The 27,905-nt window shown below is 44.1% G+C and overlaps 1 protein-coding gene across 8 annotated transcripts; it reads left to right on the forward strand.

Moving 5' to 3' along the window:
* znf512b (zinc finger protein 512B) lies at positions 1-27,884 on the forward strand. 8 transcript variants are annotated; one of them, XM_041946072.1, is made up of 18 exons: positions 1-367; positions 634-1,101; positions 2,662-2,796; positions 13,810-13,889; positions 14,047-14,175; positions 14,520-14,695; positions 14,793-15,076; positions 15,181-15,252; positions 17,280-17,414; positions 17,720-17,847; positions 18,901-18,993; positions 21,578-21,676; positions 22,264-22,512; positions 22,658-22,993; positions 23,294-23,395; positions 23,567-23,629; positions 24,234-24,332; positions 24,682-27,884. In XM_041946072.1, the coding sequence occupies exons 3-18, from the start codon at positions 2,664-2,666 to the stop codon at positions 25,021-25,023; spliced, it is 2,520 nt and encodes an 839-aa protein (XP_041802006.1). In that variant the 5' UTR covers positions 1-367; positions 634-1,101; positions 2,662-2,663; the 3' UTR covers positions 25,024-27,884. The 8 variants fall into 8 exon arrangements, with proteins under 8 accessions (XP_041802006.1, XP_041802007.1, XP_041802008.1 ...); XM_041946073.1 differs by having other exon boundaries at positions 879-1,101; XM_041946074.1 differs by having other exon boundaries at positions 1-271; positions 879-1,101.
* The last annotated feature ends 21 nt before the right edge of the window (positions 27,885-27,905 follow it).

The following is a 27,905-nucleotide window of genomic DNA, read 5'->3' on the forward strand; positions in this document are numbered from 1 at the left end:
TGCGGGCTGGAGGACGCGCGGGGAGATCATTTAGCAGCAACTACCATTAAAAACACTTGGCGAAGGCTGATTTAAGGAATTTAAGCCCTGACCCTCTTTTTTTTCTCCCCCCCTCCGTCAGGAACGAGCGCCGTTACGTCGCAGGAGCAGCACGAGCCGGCATTGCAGCGAGTTTATTAGACAGAAAGCCCAATATTAATCTGCTCGATAGCGATAAGAATAACGCGAGAGTTTGCAAGTTGCCTCAAGACTGTAGTTGCAACTGTCAAAGGTGGAGTGGATACGCGCATGACCTAACACACATTACTGTAATACTGTACACGGCCGCCGAGATAATATCCGTATAAAAAACCGAAATAATCCCGAGGTAAGGAACCGAGGAGGGAACCAAAACCGACCGAGATTTGGCGTTTCTGCTCGTTTTCCTTCGCTTCGGTTTCTTTTACTCTAACCAACTGTCTCGCAGCCGTCGAAATTACTGCACTAAACATATTTTTGTGCCTCCCTTTAGCTCCAGCCAGCGCAAGGATTTTTTTTTTTTTTTTTTTTTTTTTACTCCTCCTTCGTAATAAAGTCGCCATTTTGCTTCACTGCCTATATAAACCATCCCGTATTCTAATATTTTTCCTCAAGGAGTCGGGGACCTACCTATCTTTCCTGGCTATTTCTGCTATTTCTGGAGTGTTTAACGAGAAGACGGAGGTTGAAGAAGTGCCTCGTGGTGTACATGTTAATGCAGGAAAGGAGGGGGGGCAGGGCAATTGGAAACTGGGAATAAGGTGAAAGTATCCAGGATTGCTTTTCATGTGCAGACGAAATTGTAATTTCTCTTCTCCTGCCCTGCTCTTTTTTTTCTTCCACCTCGTCGTCGTCTGCAGAGTGGTGGGGGGACCGGACGACGGTGACGACTGTCCGCTTCCTCTCAGGCCCCCCAACCCCAGTCTGACCGGTCCTTGACGCACAGCAGGTGTGATTGCCATGTAACATAACATTGGTGGAAAAACGCCCACTTAGGTGCCTGTCTCCTGACCCCCTCCTCCCTCACGTGGGTGACCCGGGGCCACCCGGCCCCTGGCGCTGGGTGACTGCCCGACAGTTCAGGTAGGTGTGGCCGACCAGGAGGAAGAAAGTGTTGCAGTTTTTCTTAACCACTGAAATAGGCAACTCTGTAACCTTGTTGTAGTTGACACACACACACACACACACACACACACACACACAGCATGGCAGTGTGCCACGTGCGGAGCTAAAATACTTATTTCCAGGTTGGTTTGTCAGCAGATTGTGTGAGGAGATGTGAGTGGGTGTCACCAGGTTTTGTTGTGTCTAGCTAAATGTATGCTAATGTGGGGCTGTCGTTGAGTTGTAGAATTAATCTTTACTGCAAAAACACACCAGCTGCAGCGTTTGTTTGTTTTTAAATGGTACAAGCACCAGAGCAAAACTCAAAAGTGTGATATCCTACAGAATATCACAGCCCAGTTCATCACATGGGAAATAAAAATGCATTGTGCACAAAAAAAAGTATAGAGGTCACAATTAAAACTCAAATATTACAAGTACGCAGTTTTTTTTAAGGTGATTTTATGGTCAGCAGTCTGGTTTGCTGTCTCTCTCTCTCTCTCCACATCTGTTTATTTTAAATAGTCAAATGCTGTAGCTGTCTTCACACATCATGCAGGAACAGGAAGGCGCCTTGCGTGCAGTATCTCTGCAACTTGCATCGTGCAGCGAGCTCACTGTTCCCTTCTAAACAGTCCAAATTTGTGAACAGCTCTCTAACAGACTGTGAGCATGCCATCACTGTGATGGATGAGCCGTCATCGCTCGATGTGAAGTGAATAGCGTGGCGTGTAAACAGACACCGGTTGACCCCCACTGGGTGACCCTCCGTGTGCTGTTGTAATTCATTAGGAGAGTGACGCGAATGTGGGCTAAGAGAAAGCGTGTAGGATCGTAATCAGTCCCACTTAGCATAATTAGCGATTGTCAGCCTTCATCCATTAGACTGTCCCATGGTGATGGGCGCTGAGGGTTCAGCGCACTGAGCCCAAAGCTGACATATAGGCTTGCTAAAGGATGATGGTGGCATGGCTTTTGTAATGGATTGGTGGGCTATGCTGTGTAATCTATCTAGCAGTCAACAAACGAGGATTAATCCTCACTGAAAGCAAAAAAGAAAGAAAGAAAAGAAATAAAACTTTGCTGCTGACCACATGACCTGACGAAGAGAGGCATCACTCGTTTTCATGGTACAGAAAGAAGGCAGAGCTGCTCAGGGAAGGAGCTCTGTGTCCCCGCTCCCTCTCTTTGACTCACCTTTTGTTTAATGGGCAGAGCATGGAGTTGGTGTGTAAGTGGGAGTATTGATTTTGAAATGAAACATGGAAGGTCACACCCTCATTACCACCGCTGATGATGTGCGTGCCTCCGCTCGGATAACCTTCAGTCCGATAGCGGCGACCGGCCGACGTGAAGAAAGCGCGCCGTGTAACGAGGAGACAGCATCATCACAAGCTATTGATGCAGTGGACATTGCTAATAATAATGTTTTGACAAGCAGTGGAACAGGATTAATGAGCGGCATGAAAGCATCCCAATGTTGCCTCCAGCGATCTATATCTCCTGTGTTTGTGTGTGCCCCCTCAACCACCATTGCAGGCATGGAGAGCCCAAGTGGCCCCAGGCTTGGGAAGCTGTCCTCGTCGGGGCTGCCGAGGGGCCGGACCCCCAAGCACGGACATCCCCAGGAGCCTGTCAGAACCACACCGGGCCCTGAACACAACAACAAACACAGTGAGTGACACGCTGCCACAGTTTGTTAAATGAAAGCAGTGTGTGACTTTCGATCTATGCGGTGTTTCTTCACAGATCGTTTAGAATGTGAGAACGGGGAGAGCTCTTGTTTGTGTGATCCAGGTTTGCTCCTGGACTGATTCCAGGGTGAATTCCATGTGAGGATGCAGCGTTAAAAATATTGTTTGCATGCAACGTGACATACCAACACATACATGATGATTGCAATTGTACGTCTGCACCATTGTCTCTTTGTCCAATTGATTTTTCCACTGGCTGGACTTCTGTAATTCCACGCTAGCTGTTCGGATCTTCAGTGTTGTTTGTCAAGGATTTGATCAACATACCATACATATAACTGCCCCTGCTGCTTTTTGAATGGGTTATATTTTACTAAGAATCAGTGGTCCCCCAGCCTCAGTGTAATTCTACCGCTCTCACCACAGAAGGGCCTGGAAACTACAACATTTTTCCTCCGACTGCCTTACAGTGACAAAACCAAACAAACAAGTAGTGCCAAGCATTGACATGAGTGAAACCCAAAGCCATCTGGATGGAGATGGAAGATTTTGGAGAGAGAGAGCCGGACTGGGGAATTATGTTTCAATCCAATAACCAGCAGATCATCATGACTTTGTTAATAGAGTCGGGCAGACTTGGAAAACTGGGGCTGCTCTAATATGACCCAGTTGTTTTGGTTGCTACAAAATAGCCTCTCATTCCCAGACACACACAGCACCCACACCACCCTAGGTGCTTCAATTTGTTTTCCTTGCGCGTTAATATTCAGCCCTGTAGGCTGGATTTGCATGGCCGTGTGGGTGCGTGCACGGGTCCATCTGTGTGTGTGTGTGTGCTCGCTGTGGACAGCACTACAAAGCTTGTTTTGCGAGGCAGAACAAAGAGTGCGGGAAAGCATGGGACAGTTTATTCTCATAAAGTGGTAAAGCCATTTATTAAATTGTTGTAATTTTGTGTCGTTATCTGCCTGATCTGATGATGATTAGCGGTATAGCACGGGCTCCGGGTCTGGTCTCCGACTCCTCGCTGCACACAGGCTGCCGGCTTATGCGCTGTTTTTGCTCTTAAAGAATTTATTGCAGCAGAGCACAACAGTGTATTTGAATGACAGGTTTTTCTCCGCAGCCTCTCAGAGTTTTATGTTTTATATATTTTTTTTAGACTTTATTAGTCAATAAACAAGATGTGTTTATAAATCAATCAGGGCAAAGTTGGTAGGGAGTTTTGAGGCTGAAGGCTGGAATTGAGAGAAACAAGCTCGGCTCAGGTTCGCTAATGAGCGCCCCCGGTGATTGTGGGCGTGCTTGCCTGTGTTCAGATAATGCTATCACAGTTGGAGGTGGGTTGGTCCTGGTCTTCATGGGACTTTTTCTGGTAACTTTAGACTCTGGTGATTCCGCCTGCCTGTTTAGTTTTCAACCGTCAATCTGCTTTACCAGTGCAGTAATTATATCGGTGTTTTTGATAATGCAAGTCTGTGCTAAGTAGATTGTTTTTAAGTCTGTTCTAAGGACGGCTTCCAGCACAATTTGATTGCACAAGATAAAAATCTACATTCCACTATGTTGTAGTTGAAAAATTGTCCTGTTTGGCTGGAAAGTTGCTCTTATCTGGAACATTACCAGGGGTTTCCCTCGCCATTAGAGAGGCTTAGTTGGTAACATTGCCAGTGGATTGAGTTTTGTGTGATTATGGGGTTTGAAGATTCTCTAAGAACATCCAGAAACCTTAAGGGGAAGCACAAAGCTACTGGAAAACATGCAGAACCCGGCGCAACAGTAGGAATTGATTTAGACACAAAGCAGAGTGAAAGAAACGCATGAGGAATTTTACATTTTCATTTCAAAAAGGCACTCGATCAGAGTGGCATTTGTATTCCCCAACCGTTGCACCGTAACTGGTGTGTGTTATGATTCACTCAGATGTAGTTGAGGCTAAAGCAAGAAGGTATTCATTGGCTGAGATTGGACTTTCTGTAGCTCCTCCAGCAAAACACCAGCTCTGTTTGCATCAGAATGCTTCACCTTTTCAAACAGCAATACTTAGCCTGCCCATCAGTGACTGGCTTGAGCTCGCTGTAGCTGGTGATGAGGAGAAATGCTACAACGCTAAACATAATGAGCCTGGTGCTAGCTCGTCTGTCCCAGGGGGGCCGTGAGCCTCGTTTTGGGGAAACAAAGGCATCAATATCTAAGGCTCCCTGTGGAGTTTTTTTTTTCCACTGCTCAGTCTATGTCCATTGGACACAGTGTGCTCTCCACATAACCAGGTACCACATTATCTGACCTCTTCCCGCTGGTCTCTCTTCATTTTTTGCTTTGCTTCCATGGAAAGTTTGGACTGTTACACCTCGCTTTATTATCAGTTCTCATGTCGGGCGTCCTTGTCGGAAACTTTGCATGATGTAACAATGAAGAAATCCTGTCTGGCTGGGCTGTTTTTTTTTCACTTGTGGTTTCCTGAAATCCCTCTATGCTTTCATACATGGAAACAAAGACTGCAAATTGGGTTTGTGTGCTTTCCTAGAGTGGTGTGGTTGAGCTGTCACCTTGCCACACCAGACAACTTGCAGGAAAGGATGTGGTCCTTGAGGGTGACTCGCTCTTTCACTTTGTGTGTGTCTCTCTCTTTTTTCTTGCTCTCACTTTTTTTCATATTAACATCTTATTAGAGCTCTAGTTGTGTCTCTTTTTTCTCCAACGGTGTCAGGGCTGTTAAACAACCTACAGTAGAAGTATTTGGTCAAAACTAATGCTGTTCTGCCAAATGCTTTAGGCAAGCCCTTTTAGTACACATTAAGGCATTAAAGCTAGGGGAAGTAATGTATTTAAGAAGCCTTTTTTGTTATATTTGTTCACATTCTCACCCCAACACCCCAATAGCAATCGATAAATCAAATGCACTGACCGTAAAAAAAGAAAGAAGTCCAGCATCTTTAGCTGTTGCAGACCTTTAATAAGCCCATCCAATCACATCATTTGACCCACCTGCCTATCTGCCTACGTACCTGCTAACCTGCACACCCTGTCTTAAAGCTATAGCGAGCAAGTCGCGTAAGAATGGCAGAGAAAGTGCAGCTAAAAATTTCCCAATCCAGACATGCTAGCTTGACAACTGTGAGTACTTACAATAGCCATGCTTGTTGTTTACATTTTGATAATGTGAGGTGTTTTTGTGACAGGTTGTCGGATACGGTTAGCCATGACAACGATGCGCTGTGCTCCTCTCCTCCCGCAGTGTTCATGTGTTTTTGAGTTGGAGCCTTGGAGACAGGCCTAAAGAGAGAGGATGGGTTTTTTGTAGTTGGATACTTTTAAAATCTGCCTTACTCGTGCTGGATTCTCAGATGTTACCAAATTCATCTTTAATGCAAGCATAAATGAGTCTAGGTGTGTGTGTGCGTGTGTGTGTAACCATCCTCCATCACTGATGGAGAGTGGTGCAGTACCCTGTGTGATCCCAGGACACAGTCCTCCCACTGGGCACACTGTGTGCAAGGTGCTGTCTCTTATCAGCATGGGGAAGGCCTGCATAGGTTTATACGATTGTGCCTCTGTGTGAATGTTAAGTCTGCCAGTTTGTGCTGTTTTTGTTTGTGTTTACATGTCGGTGTGTGCGTGCGTGCATTGGTGCGGGCAGGCATGTGTGTTCTCAAATGACAGTCCACCACACCACTGCAGGACCTTCATTTCAGGCCCACAGACGCCATCTGCTGACCCTGCACATTTTGCCTCAGCAGCAATCTCTCGCTCTTCCTCCCCTTCCATCCATTGCTTTCTCACACTTCCTCTTGCTCGCTTGTTGTCCCATTCTCTGCACATAACTGTCACTCCTTTCCATTTAATCCTCAAACCCCTCATCTCTCCCTTGTCTCACTTATTAGGCAGTATTAGCAGCAGCAGTGAATCACCAGGCCTCCAGCCTCACTATCACTGCCACCTTCCATTCCATCCCTGCAGCCCTCTTCACCGTACTCCCACCCACTATCCCCACTTCCCATCCTCACTCTCCTCATGTCTCATATTTCTTATATTTTGTAGTTCTCGCCTGCTGAATCTTTCAGCCTCCCAATACTGAAAGATGAAATCAATAAAGGGCTATAGATCGGGAGAATGTTTGTTTTGGGATAAAATTGAATTCTGGTGCTTTTCTCAGCCTGATGCTGCATCTCGTTTTGAGGAGAGTCCTTTGTCATCTTTGTCACACCTTTATTTGGCAGACTTGAGGATGGCAGATGAGAAGGAGTAGAGGGAAATGGGAGAGGAGAGAGATTGAGTTGGTGAGTCACTGTCCATAAGGAGGGCACTGCAAACAGTCTGGAGTGAGCATTGTCTGTCTGGCTTGCATATACTGTACTGTATACACTGTTGCATAAACACACGCCTTTTGCCATGGCTGCTGGTATACGCACTGTGTGTATGCCGCAAAATGGCTCAGTGCACAAATAGCAAATTCCACAATGATGCATGTATATGTTTCTAATTTTCTGTCCAGCCAGGCTTCCGCTTAAAAATGTTTTATTTGCTTTGCTTTCAGTTCACCTGTCAGCATCATCCCCCAGGAATTCACAGGCCACATATGTGGACAGTCATCCGAAGCTGTTGTGATCGGATGTCACTAAACACGCTACTGGCCGTGGGCCAAATGGGCATCAGGCAATAGATTAGGTTTCCAATAATATGAAGCATGGAGCTTTTGTGGAAGGCTGTAAAATCAATGCAGGTCTGAAAAGGCATCTGAGGTACTGTGAGTCACCAGATTATGTAGCAGGGATCTCAAGCCCGAGCTCTTTCCTTTCATTTGGCTGCTTCAAGTGTGGTTTAGTGGTGCTACTAAACTGACAGCCAACCGCAGGTCTGTGTGGTGATTCCCGGCCTCTACGCAAAGTGATTCCCTGTATAGTAGTTCAGACCACTGAGGGCAGTAAAAACTGTTTTCACCCAGGACGCTCACTCTTCCTAGAGTTGGCACCAATTGCCAGTTATTTGGTAAGAAGATCTCCCTCTCCAGGTCTGTTTATCACTAAGTCATAGAGTTGCACAAACCTTGAACTACAAGTAATGTCCCGAGGAAATAGTCACTATATGGAGAATTTTTAAATTCACACCCCCAGCAGTTGTATTAAAGATACACAATGCACTATAACTATCGGGTCGATAATTATCGGGACGATAACAGGAAATTATGACGTCATTCCGATAAGTCCAATATCATGATGAATAGCGCCGATAACATATATGTTTTTGTCAGCACGGCTGTGCCTCGCTCCCACTATGGACCCAAATGACCTGCAGTGAATGCTGCGTTCAAGTGACGTCGGCATAACCAGAAAAACTCTTTCTCACTGGGAAAAATCAAGAATACCCCCTCATGCCAGAAAACAACTCGTTAACTCGGTCATAATTTTGGTAGTTGCTGACTTGAATTGATAGTCGCAGTATTTTCACATCAAACATAGAGATGTTTAAATCTAACTTGTGTCAGTGCATTCATTGTCTTTGTTTATTTGTTTTTTTGTAAACTCCTGGAATGCACTTTTTCAGTTTGTAATCCTGATGCATGTATTTGCATCAGTTCAAGGGGCCTTTATTTTTTATTTCAGTAAGTAATGCACCTTATTTAAATTGATGTGAGACATCAAATAGGTTTGTATGATAGCTTTAAGAAAATGTTTGAGAGGCTTGCCAATAGTTATTCATTGGAAAAAATAAATATCTCTTCATTTAAGGAGTCTGAACTGTTTTTGGTTTTGTTCATAGTATTGATGTCATGATCTCAGGTATATGTGTGCGTTATCGGTTATCAGTATCGGCCTTTAGGAGCTGAAAGTTATCAGTATCAGTTTTAAAAAACGGTTATCGTGCATCCCTAGTTATTCTTCATATATGTTACAATCCTCTGTTTCTTCCATTTGTTTGCCTGTTAAATGTTGAACTACAAAGATGGAGACCTTATTTCGATACAGTTAAACGTTGCATTAAGCATTCCATCGGTTCCATCCCGAACCCTTTGAACAACATTAGCTTTCCTGCTTAAGTCTCCTTCTAATTACAAACATGAACACATGTCTTGTCCTATACTTCAGCTCGTTCAATGAGCACCGAACAAACACTCACCGGGTAAAAGTGTGCTGCTAATGTCAGTGTGCTAATTAGCTGCTCAGCTGCAGCACATTAAACAGCATGCAAGCACACTGGCAAATGTCTGGTTAGGTACTGGTGTGGTCTTTACTTTTCAACAGCACCAACAACTCGCTGTTTGTCCATGACATCTAGGCTACAGTGCAAGTTTCTTTACTCTCTGTCTTGTTCCCTACGGTGTTACACCGGCACTCAGCCTGCCAGCTGCTCAAGCACAGACGCTGACATGCCCCTCCAGCCAGCTGAGACTAAAAGGAGCATCTCTGATGTTTTTATCCTTTTGATAATAAAAAGAGATAAAGAAATCTAAAAAATAAAGAAATAAAGACGTCAACTTTATATTTGACTACAAAAATGGGTGACTAAAATGTGATTTCAGTTGGACTTCAAATGAGGAAACAGATCTATGAAATAGATAGCATCTTTGAACCTTAAAAATCTGTTACTCATTATATCAAGCCCAAATGTTTAACCCATTATGTCATTATCCAACTCATAGACAGCCTTTATACTCAGAGGTGTCAACATGAAAATGATGCTGTGGTATTATATATCAAAATAAAGCTCTAGTGATCCCCAAGGGGAAATTCACAAGCTACCCAGCAGATAAACTATATAAAGTAGTTGAACCACCTTTATCAGCCTCAACATTAAAATGATGAACACATGAATGCATCAGTAACTACAAACCAATTATATTGTACATTATTCTGAAATATGTCAATATGCATAATGAATATTTTTTATTTTTAAGTATACTTTGATGTTTATACGTTTGTACTTTTACAACTTTTTTATGTGTGACTTCACCTTTATGTGTGTTGTATATTTCTACACTGTGGTATTGCTACTTTTACTAAAGTAGAAGACCTGAGTACTTCTTCCACCTCTGCTCACAGAACCACTGAATATCTTAGAAAGTAACATGATGCAAATCACACACATTCTTCACATTTTCATCTTTGCAACCATGTTCGTAAGTTGTTTTTGGTTTTTGCGTATGACTCTCTAGAACAAAGCCACGTTTACTTGGGCTTCCACAGTAACACTCGCAGACTGATTTCATTTTGCCATTACAGAGAAATGGAAAAAGATGTACTTTGTACTCTGCAGTGTTTTCACAAAAAATATAAATGATAACAACTTAGTTTAGACATGTCTGTGTTTGTGTCTCAGCAAGTGTGTCTGTGGAAGAAATTAGCACAGATACAGTTATTCGGAAGGAGAGAGAGAGCGAGAGAGAGGGCAGGAAGAGAGAGAGAGAGAGAAAAGAAAAAACAAAGAGAGTGAGAGCCAGACTCACTGAGAGAGTCTGGTTTTCTTTCAGTTAGTGCCTGAGTAGCAAGAGCATTGTGGTGCCGCCCCACCTCTCCTCTTCTTCTTACTCACTGTCTGGAATCAGGCCTGACTGGGAGGGAAGTATGGGGACATCTCCAAAGAGAGGTGCGTATATGATGGGAAGATTTGTACTCTCTCTCTGTGTGTGTGTGTGTGTGTCTGTGTGTGTCTGTGTGTGTGTGTGTGAAGAGAGAGAGAGAAAGGAGGAAATAGGAGTACAGGATGAAAAATAACAAGTAGGAAAAAGGAAGTAGTAAATGTGTGTGTGTGTGTGTGTGTGTGTGTGTGTGGCTGGCGCGCTGCTAAGCAAAGCGTGTGCGAGCGAGCGAGAGTTGTGAAGGAACTAAAAGTGAAAACACACTGGGTGAACTTCAAAGCAGAGATGGCAGTAAGGTCCAGTGGTTGCATTCACTGTAAACCAGGAGAGCTCAGACACACGAAGGAGATGGTTCCACTCTGTCTGTGTGTTCACCCTGCAGTGTATCCAGGTGTCTCTGTCTCCATCTATTGTCTGTTGAGTTTAAGGAAGTAGTGATACTGAGTCTTATGTCTACGCAGTTGTGTCAGTGGTGTTTGTATCTGTGTGTGTTGTCTTTTCTAAACTGCAGTGTGTCCAAACCCCACTGTGCAGACACAGACAAAGGCTCCTGTGTGAGTGTTTGTCGAGGAAAACAAATGACTGTTGTGTGCGTGCGCCTGTGTGTGTGTGTGTGTATGTGTGTGTTGGTAATGTGTGCACCCTTGCACTCAGGGGGAGCAGTTGCAGGCGTAGCTAGGAGAACTCAGAGGTTATTTGAGATCATTAGGCAGCTGCCTGCACTCCTGGGTCCTGACTCTTCTCTTCTCCTTTCTCCTCTTGTCTTCTCTTCTCCTCTGTCAGGATTAACCAGCATGGAGCAACAGTTGCAGACAGCTGGGAGCGAGTCATACTCTGACATTAGCTGAACAGCTGTTTTATCCCCGTGGCCTGTGTCTGAGAACCGGGGGTTTAGATTTGACACAATGGGCCTGCTTTGTTTCTTACCAAGACAATGGTTGTGATTGCTGGAACATCTGAGCGCATTACCCATACTCAAAGCAAGCAAAGCAAAGTAAAAGCCACCGAACACATTTTATTGTGTTTGCATATTTCACCCCAGGAAAGACAAGTCTGCTGTTGTGTATTTCATTTGTACAGTATGTTTGCACCTGCGCTGCCTTGGCTTGTGTGTGCACAAGCCTATTTGCATTGTAGCCTTCTACATGAGGTCCTAATTGTTCTGCTTGCTGGAAAGAGGCCTCTGATAGTGGTAACTAAGACAAGTGGATCTTATTCCCATAGCAACAAGAACATATCTTTTGCAGGCGCAGAATTCATTAATTATGCCTTTCTTTTACAAGACCTTTATTTTCTAAGACAGGAATTAGAATGCATGCTCAATTTCCTCCTCAGCACAAGAGCTGCACCGCCGACTGCATCACCTCTCCAGCTGCTACCCAGACAGCTAATAGAGAAATGCTCCGTCGCCTGGAGAATATTAATACACTCATATCTATGCGCACACATCACGCTCACGCACGCTAGTAATGGTTTTGTGTACCTGTTTGTGTGTATCAGTGCACGCTTTTATGCGTGTGTTTACACCTTGTGTCACGAACTATTCTCAAACACAGCCAGCAGTGCTGTGCTACTTCTCATTCAATCTTATTCAGCCTCGCCGTATTTTCTTTTCTACCTTATTATTGCGAGTCTGAAGTAAAAGATTACATATAATCCGTCGGCCCGTGTTTGTGTCTGTGCCTGAGTGAGAAACAAAAACGAGACAAATGAGGTAGAAAAGGAAAGTTGATACTGTGGAATAAAACACAGAGGGGAATGAGAAGGGGAGGTCACGGTAGGTTCAGCCTGGAGTGCGCTTTCATGCACATTAACATGGCTGACACAGAGAGATGTTTTTTGGGTTGAAGGCTATCCTTTTGCCAGCATGACCTGTTTTCGTATGAGCAACGATGGCAGGAAGTCAATTCATTTATTGGATGAAAAATCCTCCAACCGTCTCTATAATCCTGCTCAGCACGCGGCGTGCTCTGATCCAGTTTGGGACCCGCCACAAATGGGCTGAGCTACGCTATGTATCCTATGTGCCGTCCTGCTGCTGCTTGTCAATAAGTTTTGCAGGAGAAGAAAGCAGTTGGCTGACATAATGTCATGTTGCTCAGTGTGGGGAAGTCCAACACATCCAAAAGAGTCTGTGCAAGACCACTGCTGCATTCCACATCACAACAAAGGACTATCATGTCTACTTCAAGTAGCTTCCCTGTGACACTTTCTGCATCTGATATGACTGAATAGGCTCGAGCAGCGCCCCTGTCTCCTGCTTGCCTTGTTTCCGCCGCCGCTATACAGCCTCGCCAGATCAATGCAGGGAAGAGCAGATGTAAAGATATATCATTCTGAGGAGCAGAGTACAGCCTCAGCTCCTACCTGCAGCACTGTCATTCAGTATTCTGCTTGGTCAGAGGAAGAAGTCCTCTGCCTCTGCAATTCTCTCGTCTCTCTCAGCATCCTCTGCCCTCCTCTTTTTGTCACCCCCCTCCTCCTCCCCTCCTCTTCCTCCACATGTGTGCACTCGTCCTCGGCTCTCCCCATCTTCCCACCCTCTCTCAAGTAGCACCGTATGGAGGAAATAGAGTGCAGGGCTGATAGTGCAGAGGTCTAATTGTAGCGGAGAAGAGAGCAGTAATGAGCGAGTGCACTGCCTGAAGTTCACACAGAGAAAGATGGGGAAGGGTGTGGGGAGGGAGAGTGAGAAAGCTGTGCACAGGGTGAGAAAAGAGGCAAGCAGCGGCATGAGAGATGGAGGGAGGGAGCAACAGAGAGCAGAGGGAGAGAGCTGAGGCAGTCGGTCTGCTGTGTGCTGTGTCAGAGGTTCACAGAGATGCTGGCAATTTATAGCTGATCTGTTTGGCTCAACAGAAGGCCTTCACTGCCCCCTCTCTCTCTCTCTCTGACACACACACACAGTTACACACTGACTTATATTAATGTCCTGGAGACCTAACCATAACCATAACCACTACTTGCCTAATCCTAACCCGTTACCCAACCTAACCTTAAACCAAGTCTTGACTCTAAGATTTAAAGACTTGCATTTTGTCACTAAAAGGAAGGCGAGTCAGCAGATTTACATCCCCACAACATGAGTAATACACATCCACTCTCACTTCCTCTGTTTCTCTGACAACAACAGCTAGCATCTTAACACTTCTCACTAGCTGCATATATTTGTTTTTTATCATATACGAGTCCATATTTAGCTTGCATATGTGAGCAGTTTTCGGGGATTACCGAGAGTACCAAGAACATATCAAGTGCTGAAGGGCCAACTTGTCCTGCTTCAGATCAAGAACATGGCTTCTGGTTTTCTGGATCGTAATCTTACCCCTTGTAATTAAAATGTTCTGTTCTGTGAATGTGAAGCACTGGCAGTACTCTGCGCTAACTCAGAAACGGCTTTCTCTCTCATTTCACTAGGTCCGGTGTGTGATGAGCCAGCAGAGGGGAAGAGGAAAGGTCGTCCTAAAGCAGAAGTGCAGGAACTGAGAAGCATCCCTGTGAGTATCTCTCTTTGAACTGAGTGGGTGTTTGAAGTGGGCTTCATTTTTTCCCCTGCACAGAGTAGGCAGCTCCCCATGAATATGCACAGTATACAGTACAGTATAGCGATAATCCTTGCTTGTATTGAACTCTCTCTTCCTCGCCCCCGAGCAGGCCCATATGATAGTACAATGGAAGGAAGAGTTTAAGCGCCGCTCCAGGGTTAAGTGTCCGTGTTCAGGCTGCTGGTTAGAGTTTCCCAGCATCTATGGCGTCAAGTACCACTATCAACGCTGCCAGGGGGTGAGTCACTAACCTCTGTTTTTTCCTGCTATGCGGCTATTCCCAACATATACTTCAGAGTAGACTTTGACAGAGGATCACAGTTAAGATACTGGACAATAGGAATGATCGTAGCAATCAGAGATAAATTACCTGTAAAGTTAAATCAGATTTGAAACTTTCAGAGAATCTATAATGCTGACACCCATAATATATAGTAATTAATACGTGAGCTGTTGGGCTGTTTCAAGAACCTGTGATCAGCCAACTGAAGGCTTCCAGTTAAAGCTGCCTACTGTCATTTTGTTTTGCAAAGGGGGTAGCTCACTCTAAATCCCCCCTCCTCATGTCTGTGTTTGTGTCAGGCCACCGTAGCCGAAAAGCTGAGTCACGGCTGTCCCTACTGCGAGGCAGTGTTTGCCACAAAGGTGCGCCTGCAGAAGCACAAACTGTGGAACCACCCTGACAGAGTTAGTATGGAGCCCAAGGACGAGCAGCCTAAGCTTCAAAAGACGCCTGTCAAGTTCAACACCAAGAAAAGGTGACTGGGATTTAGAGCTCAGATTCCCACATAATGGTGTTAGTAACGTCATAATGCTGACTGCCCAAACCTGTCCTCCTTCGGTCTGCGAATCCAGGCCCATGGAGAACAGCCCCCCCTCTCCGGTGTTCTTCAAAGTGAAAAAGACCCACGAGGTGTCCACGCCCTCTCAGAACGGGGAGCTGGCCCACCGGAAGAGCGAGAGGAAACCGCACAGCCACAGCCAGCATTCACAGCAAATTCACCAGTCGCATCCAGTCCAGCCTCAGTCCCAGCAGTCGCAGTCCCAAAGCACGTCGTCCGACGCGGGCGGCAGCGAGAGCGAGGGTGGCAGCCTTCCCCCTCCTTTCCCTGATGAAGACCCAGAGCGAATGAGGCACAGTAAGATTATAGCATGTCTTTTGGAACGGACTGCATACTGTGGGTACATTCTTGCACTGGATGCGTTTGACCGTTCCTTGCTCTGTGTTTTTCTCTTGAGCCAGGACGGAAGCAGAAAACGCCTAAGAAGTTCACCGGAGAACAGCCGTCAATATCCGGAACATTTGGATTGAAAGGTAAATACGAAAGAGAACGTTCTCTCAATTCTCCCAAACCACATTTTCGAATGAACACTCGCCCATAATAATCTAACAACGGTGTGGAGCTATCTCCTGTGGCTGCATCTTAGCTGTGTTGAAGACATTGTTACTATGTGCCTGTTGATTCATTATTGATTACTGACAATACAGCAGGCCACAGGTTCCCTGTTATTCACCAATTAATGGAAACTATGGGAGGACATGCACTCTCCAACCACTTTATTAGAAACACCTGTTCAACTGCTCGTTAATGCAAACGTCTAATCAACCAATCATGTGGCAGCAACTCAGTGCCTTTAGCTGTGTAGACATGATCAAGACAGTCTGCTGAAGTTCATAACCAAGCATCAGAATGAGAAAGAAAGGTGATTTTAGTGAGTTTGAACGTGTCATGGTTATTTGTGCCAGGCAGGCTAGTTTGAGTGTTTCAGAAACTGCTGATCTGCTGGGATTTTCATGCACAACCATCTCCAGGGTTTACAGAGAATGGTCCAAAAAAGAGAAAATATCCAGTCATCCAGTGGTGGAAGAAAGTAACTGAAATTGCCACTTCTTACAATGGAGGTACACAGAAGAGCACAGTGGACCTTAAGGCAGATGGGCTACAGCAGCAGAAGAACCTGCCACTCCTGTCAACTAAAAACAGGAATGTCAGGCTACATTAGCACGGACTCACCAACATTGGACAACAGATGATTGGACAAACATTGCCTGATCTCATGAGTCTTGATTTCTGCTGCGACATTCAGATTGGAGTGTCCAGATTTGGTGTGAACAACATGAAAGCATGCATCCATCCTGCCTTGTAACCGTTCAGACAGGTGGGGGTGGTGTAATGGTGCAGGGGATATTTTCTTTGCACATTTTGCATTTTGGGCCCCTTAGTAACAGTTGAGCATCTTTTTATGCTACAGCCTACCTGAGTATTGTTGCTGACCATGTCCATCTCTTTATGACCACAGTGTACCCATCTTGTAATGGCGCACCATGTCACAAAGCTCAAATCATCTCAAACTGGTTTCTTGAACATCACAATACGTTCATTGTACTCAAACAGACACCTGGATAAGTATAACAGCTTCATCCCTCTATCATGGCTGCACGTGCAAATCTATAATCTTGTAATCTTGAAATGGCCTCCACAGTCACCAGATCTTAATACAATAGAGCACCTCTGGGATGTGGTGAAATGGGAGATTGGCATTGTGGATGTGCAGCCGACAAATCTGCAGCAACTGATGCTATCATGTCAATATGGACCAAAATCTCTGAGGAATGTTTCCAGCACTTAGTTGAATTTGTGTCACAAAGAATTAAGGCAGTTCTGAAGGCAATAGGTGGTCCAACCCGGTGCTAGCTTGGTATATCTAATACAGTGGCTGGAGAGCGTACGTACCACTGCTTGAAGCCAGGAATGAGGACTGTGGGTTGCGTCCTCATTCAAAAGACCTTTTCCTCCTCGTGTGATTGGCTACGTCAGTGATTGTGAACGCTCCCTACTGCTGCGGATCAGTGCTGCTGGTCTTTTAATAGTGATAATGTGGCAACTGTAGAGGTGTTTCATATCCGACTAAATGCATCAGTGACTCACACACCAAGCACACATCACACACAGCTTTCCCAGTCTCCCTCTCGTTCTGTCTCATTCATATGCTCAGTGACTCATACAGCATACACAGGGCTGTAAACTACTTACCGTCACTTATCAAACAATTCATCCACAGATTGCAGGACTTGCTGCTCTCTCTCTCTTGCTCTCTTTCAGTCTGCCTGTCACTGATTCAGAATAACTCTATAACATCCTTTTCTCTCTTAAACGGTTTTCTCTTTTTTTTTCCATCCAGTATCAGCTTTCCTTTTTTTAGTATTTCTCTTGTTCAGCAGTGTCCTCCATCTGTCCCTCTTCGCTTCTATCACTCACTTTACCTTGAATACCTTCAATGGGAGTATTAATTACTACCATGACTGTGTGTCTGTGTGTGTATGCGCTGTATGTGTTGTAGGTATGTCCAAGGTGGAGGAGAAGTTGAAGGCGGGCCGTGTGAAGAGACAAGAGGGGAGTGGGTTCAGCGAGGAGCCCCAGAGAAGACCCACTCCAAGTCAGTCCTCAAAGAAAGACCCTGCCACAACCAGCTCTGGTGAACACATGGGTTTTTCTTCAAAAAGAGTCTGTTTGCCCATAAAACTGGAGCGATCTGAGGATTTCTATCATTAGAAAATGTTTGCAGCAGTCTAATTGTTACAGCACTACTGTGATAGCTGTCAGGGATTTGATCAGGGATTGTTTTACATCGGTGACTCACTCAGTACCCATCATCAGCTGTAAGACACAGAAACAGGAATACTAAGTACACAAATGGAAATGCTATATCCATTAGGCACCATGCAAGTCATATTTGATTGGTTAACTGAAAGACTGACACTGCTTCCATGTGTTTCTAAGGTGCTGTTCCCGACACCCAATGGCAGCGAGCGATCTCAGAGCGAGGTGAAGTGGTGTGTCCCACCTGCTCCATCGTCACCAGGAAAACAATCCACGGCCTCAAGAAACACATGGAGATTTGCCAAAAGGTCAGTGGGTGACGCAGCTGTCCATTTGACTCGCTGTGAAAAAGAGAGAATTGTTTTCCCATCAGACATGATATGATTCTACGACAAACGCCTCACTTCAAGCTTGCTTTCGCTGCTTCTGGAGGAGGCTGCCTGCTGAAAAATGCCCTCAATATTAAACCACCGTTTTACATATTGACAAAACTTTTGTGAACCACAAATATTATCAAACTTATTTTCCGTCTGAGTATGAAATAAAGATCTCTCAACCCAGAGCTGTAATTTCCACATTTGATTATAACTTTCACTGCAGCGTTATTAGATACGTCTCCCTGAGGACTCCATTGTGCAGAGTCGAGGGAGCCTTTACAGTAATGTTATTGATCAGGCAGTATCTCAGTACAGTAATCTCAACCAGTTTTCTCATGTAATATCCTTTACTCATCTGCTCGGGTATGAAAGCTAATATCAGTTGAAATAAATCAAGGGGACGGACACTGTACACGTCTGTGGTTTGTTTGCATTGCACTCAATTGTGGTCCGTAGTAATAAACAAAATAGGGGTAAAGCACTGGAGAAGTTAATCCAGCTACATTAAATAGAGCTTTTTCCTGAGAACAAACCAGCTGGAGTAGTGCAGTAGCCTCTAGGCCCTCCGAGAGACGTGTTCCTACAGCCATTTTAATGTCTCTTTGGCCCAGTGGCCTGTGTGACTCTATTAAAGTGACAGTCTGCCGTTAAGCAATGACTGAATCACCACATTACTGCTAGGTCACTCACCATCAAAACACCTCTGTCCCCGAATCAATACTGAAGCGAGGAGAGAAATCTACGAAAAGGAACACTATGTGTTAAATTGGCTTTTCTGGTTGATGTGTCCAGTGGCTTGATATGTCCTTTGCCCTTTATGTTGAGCAAAATTGCACACTAATAGCAAACTCTATTAGGTTGCACATGAAAGGTTGCTATATTGATAGAGCCAATAAAGTGTGTAGCCTGCAAGAGTGGGTTACTTGTCAGTTTCCCTTCATAGAAATGTTATTTGATCTTCTGTTTGGCCTTCAACCCCTGCAGCTCCAGGATGCCCTGAAGTGCCAGCAGTGCCACAAACAGTTCAGGTCCAAGGCCGGCCTCAACTACCACACCATGGCTGAACACACCACCAAGGTACATCACGCACGTGTGCACATGTGAGCCAGTAATTGTTTACGTTTGCTTTTAAACAATGATTCCCTCTGACTTTCTTTTTGACCGATCTCCGCCCCCTAATCCATCACTCAGTAGCCCAGATGAGATGCTCGGGGGACTCAGAGAGCTTATGTTTCACCACTGTCACACTGACCCACTGAACAGGGTAGTTAGTTACTGGACACCACACCAAAGCACTACACCCATTCAGAAGCAGGTCAGACTTGCACTTGTGAGTCTATGTATGGACATCCACCGTACACTGCAGCTGGCGTCAGCTTTCTGTGTGTTTGATGCGGGGCGTCCCGTGTGTACACATCTACACATATAGGAACGCATACAGAGTCGAGAAACGTTCCCCTTGAGCTATACCACGTTTTAACTTTTACATATTCATTGTCAGCTGCAATTCCCTTCTCAAACAAATGTGATCTTGATGTTTGTAAACGACCATACATTGGAACTGCCGACTGGTATCCTTGTCCTTGAAGTGCTCACGTTTCTTGCTGCAGCTGTCTTAAGTCTGGCAGCAGAGAGCTTCATTAAGATATTATCATGACACTCCTGCATTAGAGCAATGGTACTGCTATGAAGTTTGCTGAATAATTCAACACTGCCTGTTTCAAAAAGTATCATGAAAGATTAATGAACGTACGTGCATCAAACCCTGCAGCATGTTGTGTGTGTGTGTGTGTGTGTGTGTGTGTGTGTGTTTTTTTCCAGTAGTATATGATATATGTGCACATGCATGTCTATGTGTGTGAGGGGCTTTGGGTGTGTATGTTTGTCAGTTTGATAGTGATGATAGATGAGTGTGCCACCTGTGTCAGCCAAGTTAAACTGTTTGATACTGTCATTTGTCTTCAGTCTGGACCTGTTGGGCCCTGACCTATTGGCACCATTCCAGTCCAGCAGAGCAAAAGACAGCAACTGTGTGTGTGTGTGTGTGTGTGTGTGTGTGTGTGTGTGTGTGCATTTAGATGCTCAAAGGTTTCACCAGGTAGTTTTCTGCTGCCGTCCTTGTGTTAATTCTGTGTTAGTGTGTTGCCGTCTGTGATTGTGCTCCGGGCTCAAGTAGCTCCTGATCAAAGACGTCTTTTGCCATTTGCAGGTGTCATGCTCTTTTTTCTTTTTTCCATCTACAGGAAAACTTTAAACAGACCAGAAGGAGGTAGCACATTACTGACAATCCATAAACATACCCATAGCCCCTCAGTAGAAGTAGTAGTAGTACTTTTCTACTGTGATGCCTGTATAACCAGTTAGCCTCAATGATTGCTGTTTGTGATATATTTTACTGAAGTGTTTTAGAGCAAATGCATTGAGGACATGTATTCATAAAGTATGTATTGTTAGCGCAAAGATATTTTTGTGTCTTTTGTGACAGGACAAAAGAGTTGTTTCTCGGTACAGAGGCTCGTGCTCGGTGTCTTTTTTGCAGCCACAGTGCGAAGCGAGTGCTGACAGGTTTGGTCATCTGAGGACACAGAGATGCTGTTTCTGTAAATGCACTGTATTGTATATTGTATTTTCCACTGTTCCAGTCACTTGGTAGTACAGTAACTTTATATGGGTATGGAAAAAGTGTTGATATACTGGAAACTTCAACAATTATTTACTGATTCATTTAACTCCCCCACCTCTGGTCATTCTCTGGCGGTTTTACCGTTTGTGTTGAATCTCTTATTTGTTTTTCATGAATCAGTTCTACTTCTTGTCTTGTGAGCAGAGCTGTGAAGTTTGATTTTTTTTTTTTTTTACATGATTTGACTTAACGCAAAAAAAAAACAAAAAAGAAACCGAGGGACTAGTGTGTTGTCAGTGCGCTCACGTGTCGCAGCCCCGGTGCAGTGTGGGGAAAGCAGGGCTGACAGAAGGACAGGGGTCACCCACTGAGTTTGACCTTGATGTTGCTGTTGCTACTGTGTTACTGCCGCCTGTTCTCTTACTCTCTCTCCTGTGCTTGCTCTTTTGCTCCCCTTCTGTCTCTGATAGAGGCATTAAGAAAACATGCCGATGTTGTTTCATACCCCCCCTCCCTCCCTCCTCCCCAGTGTAAATCAGTGGCTGAGCCGGTGTCTGTTCTCTTGCCTGGAGGCTTGAGCATGATTTACTTGAAGTAGTGAAGTATTTCATCTCCTGCACCTTCACAGAAAGCTTCGGTTGTGTCTCAGTCATCTCAGTCCTTCCTTGTGCGTTAACACATGAGAAAACACATGAAGTTCGCTCCACTGGGATCCCTCAGTGAGTCCAGACTCTCTCCGGTCCCTTGCGCACCTCCTCTTTCTCCTCCCTGGCAGCCCTGCCATCTGTTGTTCTGGTCTTGGCTGGGGTTTGGCACCAGCCCACAGTCGAGTGAAAACACGGGTTTGACAGTTGTCATAAACATGCCTTGAGTAACAGCCTCACCATGAAACCATTTAATGATCCTGGCACAGTGTGAACACCCGAGATGGAAAACACATTTTCATCACCATTTTTTTCTTTTTTTTTAAAGTCAGGAGGGAGAGGGAGGTGTCGCGGTGGGCCACGCTTATGCGACGTTTTGTTTGTTCCCCCTCAGCCCTCGGGGAGCGAAGGCCAGACGGGCGACAAGCACAAGGAGAGAGAAAGACTGCGCCGAGTGCTCAAACAGATGGGACGAATCAAATGTCCTAGTGAGGTATGCGCTCCCTCTTTCTTCCTGTGTCCCTTTCTCTTTTCCTTTCTCTTATTCTGTACTACCCTCGCTTTCTCATGTCCTTCATTTCCATTTGTCTGACTTTTCTGTCTTTCATGTCACATTTTCCTCTCTCCTCATCTGCCAGTTTCGATTTTGTTTCTCCCTCTTCCTCAGGCTCCTCTTTTTGTGTCTGCTTCCTTTTACCTCTCTCCCTCCTTTTTTCCTTTATGCCTTGTTCTTGACATGTTGCCCAAAACCACATCAACACTCTGCTTCCCATTACTCACACTAGAGTGCAGAAGGCAGCGAGAGGAAGAGAGAGAGCTGCAAAAAATAGACTCTCTACTGTGACATGTCCTCACACTGAAAAATGAGCAGTTTCCTCCTGTTTCCTCTGTCTTTTTAACATTAGCCGCAAACTATTAACCGATTTCAGTAATATTGTTCCATTAAACCTACACTTCTTTCCACTTACTCAATTTCCTGCTTAATGTGTGTTTTCATTCTGTCTCATTTCTGTCACACACGTCTGTCTGTCTCACACGATCACGCAAACATTATGTGTGCAAATACACACACATATATAGGGCTGTACAGCCCACTTTTCCAGTCTGATGGGCTACCAGTACCACCAGAAACGTTGTGGAAGAGAGTTCTCTGACGATGAGAGGCCTGTGTTTCTGTGCCAGCACTGTGGAAAAACCTACCGCTCCAAGGCTGGCAGAGACTACCATGTCCGCACCGAACACTCCTCGACTATCACCACCTCCATGTCAGCCACCAACAACAACAAGGACAATATCACCGACACAAACAACAACACTGGCAAAGAGAGGGTAAGATCATCTTGGAAGACAGTAGTTACGATAGCAAACAGGCCTTCCCTTTGTTTAGAGCATTGTTTTATTAGATATTACTGTAATAAGTAACCAAACTTTACCCACATTTTCCACTCAAAGAAGTGTCTTGCTGCTCCTCCAGGTGGTCTCTGAGGAATCTCCATCAGTAGGCAAGAAGGAACAAAGCCAGCCTGAGAAGAAAGATTGGCAGGAGAAAGCACCATCCGGCCAGCTGAAGGAGAGGGAAAGAGAAGCCAGGGACAAGGACCGGGAAAAGGAGAGGGAGCGAGACAAAGAAAAAACAGCACAGAACGAGAGCCAGGGGGATGACTTTGAGCGGACCCCTAGTGGCAGAGTGAGGCGCCGGTCAGCTCAGGTGGCAGTGTTCCACCTGCAGGAGATAGCAGAGGATGAGCTGGCCAAAGACTGGGGCACCAAGCGCCGCATCAAGGATGACCTGGTGCCTGATAGCAAGAGGGTGAGGATAGTGGATGCACGCATGATTCTTTAAACATATGTAGACATTGTAGACATAAACACATGCATACTCACCTCAAAAGTAGACACCACCACCCGAAGAACTACCAACACACACTCACATACAGCAGCACAACCAGGATTACACACTGATAGGCATAAAAGCCAACATGTACATGTTTAGGCTCCACACAAACACCAGGTGTCAACTGATAAATGTGTCCTTAATCTCTCTTTTATTACTCACACACACTTTAAAATTGTAACAGGAATACTGATATAAATGTTCTCTCTTGTATAGTTAAACTACACCCGTCCTGGCCTCCCCAACTTCAGCCCAGAGCTACTAGAGACCTGGAAGAACCAAGTCAAGGAGAAGGGCTTCATCTGCTGCACCAATGAAGTAAAGAACACTTGTTTAATGTGATTCCATGTATAGAAAATTACTTTCCATATCTAAGCTAAACTCAACATTGATTCAGGGATTTGTCTCAATATCGAGCTCTAGGTTTATAATCATAAGGTTATTAATTTCACAGGAATATGGATTGAGTGTTTATCTGTTTTGTCTCAGAACTGTGAAGCTGTCTATTCCAGCGTGTCAGGCCTAAAAGCCCACCTCGCCAACTGCAGCCAGGTAGGAACACTCACCTGCAGCAAAGCCAGCGACCTGATTACTTTAGTCTCTGTAGACGCTGTAGTAACACACACACATGGAATTCCCACAGAATTTTAACCCAGATTCTTACTTCAGTTCACAGTCAGGTCAGGATTGCTCTCGTCCTGACCTCTATTGTTATTTAACCAGTCTGGTATGTGTGTGTGTGTGCTTTGCCTCTGCAACCTGCTTGTATGACTGAAACAGAAAACATTGCAGTATAATACAGCACAACAACAAACATGAACAGCAAAAAAAAAAGATTTAAAAGAAAATTAAGTAAGATGAAATGAGGATCTTCTAAAAATGAGTTATTTAGACGAGTCATAAAGGACACTACAGTCTGATTTGACAAAAATCCTAGCTGAAAAACAGCGAACAAATGATAGCAATGCAGCAGGTATGAGACAATGAATGCACAGTTTTATTTCCAACTTCTGGTAATGATCTGGGTAGTAAGAATATCCATGATGTTAATGATAATGGCTGCAGCATCACCAGGCATGCATGCATTGCTACAGAGATTGTTTTGAGCTGAATAACATGTATATATACACTGCCTGTGTGTCTGTGTGTGTTGCAGGGTGGTGGAGAACTGGGGAAGTACACTTGTCTGATCTGTCAGAAGGAGTTTAGCTCAGAGAGCGGTGTGAAGTACCACATCAGCAAGACACACTCACAGGTGGGTCAGTTTTCCTTAAATTGTTCTTTTAGAGGCAGCATTTCCATTTCTGTTAGATACAATACAAACCAGTCGCAGAAGGAACACTGATCTTGCGAGAACATGGTGTTAACTCCTGGGAAAACAAGATGCCTACGTTGTGCAAACAAGTTCTTAACTTGTGAGAACAAGTAAAGAACAAAAATAAAACTTTCCTCCATAATGTAATAGCTTGCTCTTAAACAATCACCCACTTATATGACTTCAGGGGCTCCATATCAGTGTATTCAGATATGGTTGTTTGCCCTAACAATCCTTCTCCCTCTTCAAAGACTGAGCTGATCACTAACAGTGTGTTTCGTTGCCTTAGAACTGGTTTCGTGCAGCAGCCAGTCAAGTGGTCTCCAGTAGCAAGAGCAAAGTGCCGGAGAACAATGGGATCAAAGCCGAGGTGAGGAACGGTGCCACCACTGGTAAGAAGAGGGGCCGCAAGCCCAAAGAGCGCCCACCCGTGGTGGCGCACCTCCAAACAAAAACTGAAGCACCTGCCACTACTCAAAACTCAACCCCTGCCGTGAGCCCTTCCTCGGGCCCGCAGTCCCCCACCCTGATCCCCGACCCAACGGACAGTGCTAATTCAGGCCTAAACAGACAGCCCACGGCCTCCGCCGCCAGACGAAGCAAACCCAAGAGGCTGTCGTTGTCAGAGTAGCTCTGCTTTTGTCGACCCAGGAGCCAGAGAGGATGATTACTGTACATGTTATGCCAGGAAGCTAAAAGACCTTTCTAACTACACAAGGACTTGGCACTGAGAAGAAAGCGAAATCAACCATTAGGAAGTAACGCATTTAGTACAGACTTCAAATCTTGGTTTTAAAACCCCAGAGTTCCTGTGTCTACTGTTATAAACAATACTCACGTGACAGTAGTGTTTTATTTATCCATTCCACTTTTGTCTCCTTTTTAAGGCACACATTTCAGTTTCTGTACTCACAGCAGGGGTGTCAGACATAATCAAAGATGAAATCATGACTTCTACATGGATAGCGTTTTCTAAACAGAGGTAGTATTCCGAACAAACGAAGAGTAATTCTCTCTACAAGATCCATGTTGTGTTGGAGAGGTTTGAAAAAGGATATTCTATTAGCATGGTGAAGTCATTTATTGATAGCTAGTGTTTTCACATTTTTTCACAGATATACTGTACTGTGTACATAAACAATATCTATATCTATATATCTATATACTCAAAGCAATGATGCCATCTGCCATTTTCAAGCCTGACACGTCCAATTGGATCATGAGCAATCAGACCTTTTGCAGTGTGTGCTGTAGTGCAATGTTGTTTTGAACTTGATTTTTTTTTCTAATTTTCTTTCTGGTTTTACTTTTTTTTTTTTTTTTTTTTTTTTTACTTTTCATGTTTCAAGTAAGCAAATGTCGTATAAGCTAAAATGTTGGTCAGTCGTTAATCATATTCCACTCTGTTTTTCCAGCTATGTGACTCATCATTTCAGTGACATTTCTTTTTATTTGATCTGGATCACATGAGGATGAAAGGTGTCTGCTACGACAACCATAATTAAGTGTCAGAAGATTCTTTCCACAGTTCTTTTACACTGACGTTCATAAGCAGAACACCCAAAAAAAGTGATTGTTTGAGATTTCCATCTGTAAGGTATAAGTTAGTTATGGTAACACTTGATATGGCATTGTTTAATTGATTTTAAACAAAAAAAAACTTGAAGCATTCTGTCTAAAATAGGACTGGTGAAGCTAAATGTTGGACAGAAGGGTGAATTTTGTGTGAAGCTTGTTGCACCATTGCAGCACAATCAAATGATGTGACACCATTTTAAAGGAGGCCATATTTTGGCTACTGCTTTAGCTTGAATCAAAGAGCTGAGGAGAGAATAAAAATACTATCTTTTATAGAGAGGTTGAGGAAAATAATCTTTTATTAAACAGAAAAACTGCAAATGAAGATTCACGTATAAGGATGTATATGAATTAATTCCTGGATGCTCAAAGTTATTGCCTTGCACTTTAACCCTTAACCCTTCTCGCTCCCCTCTTGTATTTTTGCACTCCAGGGGTGTTCAACCTAACCTAGTGGCTGTCAGGCAACAGCAGCGGGAATATTTTACTCTGATGAAACTAGAGAAAAACTAAATTTGTCTTTACATGGGTAATGAGCAGCATGGTTAACTCTTTCTAGATAGCATCTGCAATCCAACACGACCATATAATTATGACTCACCACATAAAGCCATAACCGGTCTTGTTGAATTTTAAGGCTGCTCTAATGTTAGTTTAGCTTCAGATTTAAAAAATAGTAATAATAATCCAATATTATAAATGACTTTTCAAATCTAAAATGTGTGCAATCAGAGAATATTTTCACTTTAACATGTTTAAAGTAGATACTTGAATCCACAGTTATATTAACGATTTGAGCAAATGAAAACTCCATAAATATTTGATTTATATTTGCAGTCTATGTCCATAAAATAATGACTAGCTTGCTTAAAAAAGAGATCATAAATCTATTTTATATTCTCTTGTGTGTATTACCTAGATAGCAATGTGATAGCCTTGGAGAAAGTTGTGATGTGAGGATATTCTGGTGAGATCATAAGGGTGCTTTACTTGCCACTCTACCTTAAGGACCTGATACATCAGTTAGTCCACTAATCCATCCTGCCATTTTCTCCTTACTGGCAAGTCCTCTGAATTTTGCACCAACGAAAGTCAATGTCATCGTTTAAATCGAGCACTGATGTCAGCAGAACATTTTCAAGAAGCGTCGAATTTGAAATTTACGTGTCCCAGGTGGTATCATCCCTACGCTGTGACCTTTTTATATTGCAAAGCAAAGATCTGAGCTGAATCCCTCCATCATTAATCAGCTGATGGAGTTCATTCAGGTGGGGATGATTATGCAAGTGTCCGTCTCTGTTAGCGAGATGGACCTTTATCTTCTATCCAGGAGAAACTGACGCAGAGGATAAGTTAGACAAGCACTGATTGGCCCTCGGACCCTTTCGATGTGAGTTGTCCGGGCCTTGTGTGTGTGTGTACAAAACAGTTAGCACCTTTGTAATGACTGGATGTCAGAAATGGTAACACTTTTCGTTGAGTGTTATGCTGTGGCACAGAATCAGTTCATCAGCTGCTTGTTACTTGTTTCATTAATAACGTCACATTGACTGTGTTTACCTGACAAGCTTTGGTGTTGCAATATGATAGTTAGGCACTGCTTTTAACAGTGGGTATTTTATATTTTATCACACCCTTTACTATCTGTCTTCCTATGATGTGGAAAACACATATCTATCCCGCAGTGTGAGCTAACTGCAACATGTTTAGAGAGTACAGCAATACACCATATTTAGCTGGTTTTGTTGGCTTGCTGATATTTTGATATTGACGTGTCTTCTCAAAATTGTATGGCTTTTTTCACTCCCCTACTTTTCTTTGTTTGCTTTGAAAGTGCTTTTTACATATTATGAAATCTTAAAAAAAAAAAAAAAAAAAAAGGTTGAAAAAATTTGTAGACCACAAAGAACATTGTAGGCCAATGTGTCGGCATAC

This window comes from Chelmon rostratus, chromosome 10, assembly GCF_017976325.1.
Source record: "Chelmon rostratus isolate fCheRos1 chromosome 10, fCheRos1.pri, whole genome shotgun sequence".
NCBI classification, from domain to species: Eukaryota; Metazoa; Chordata; class Actinopteri; order Chaetodontiformes; family Chaetodontidae; genus Chelmon; species Chelmon rostratus.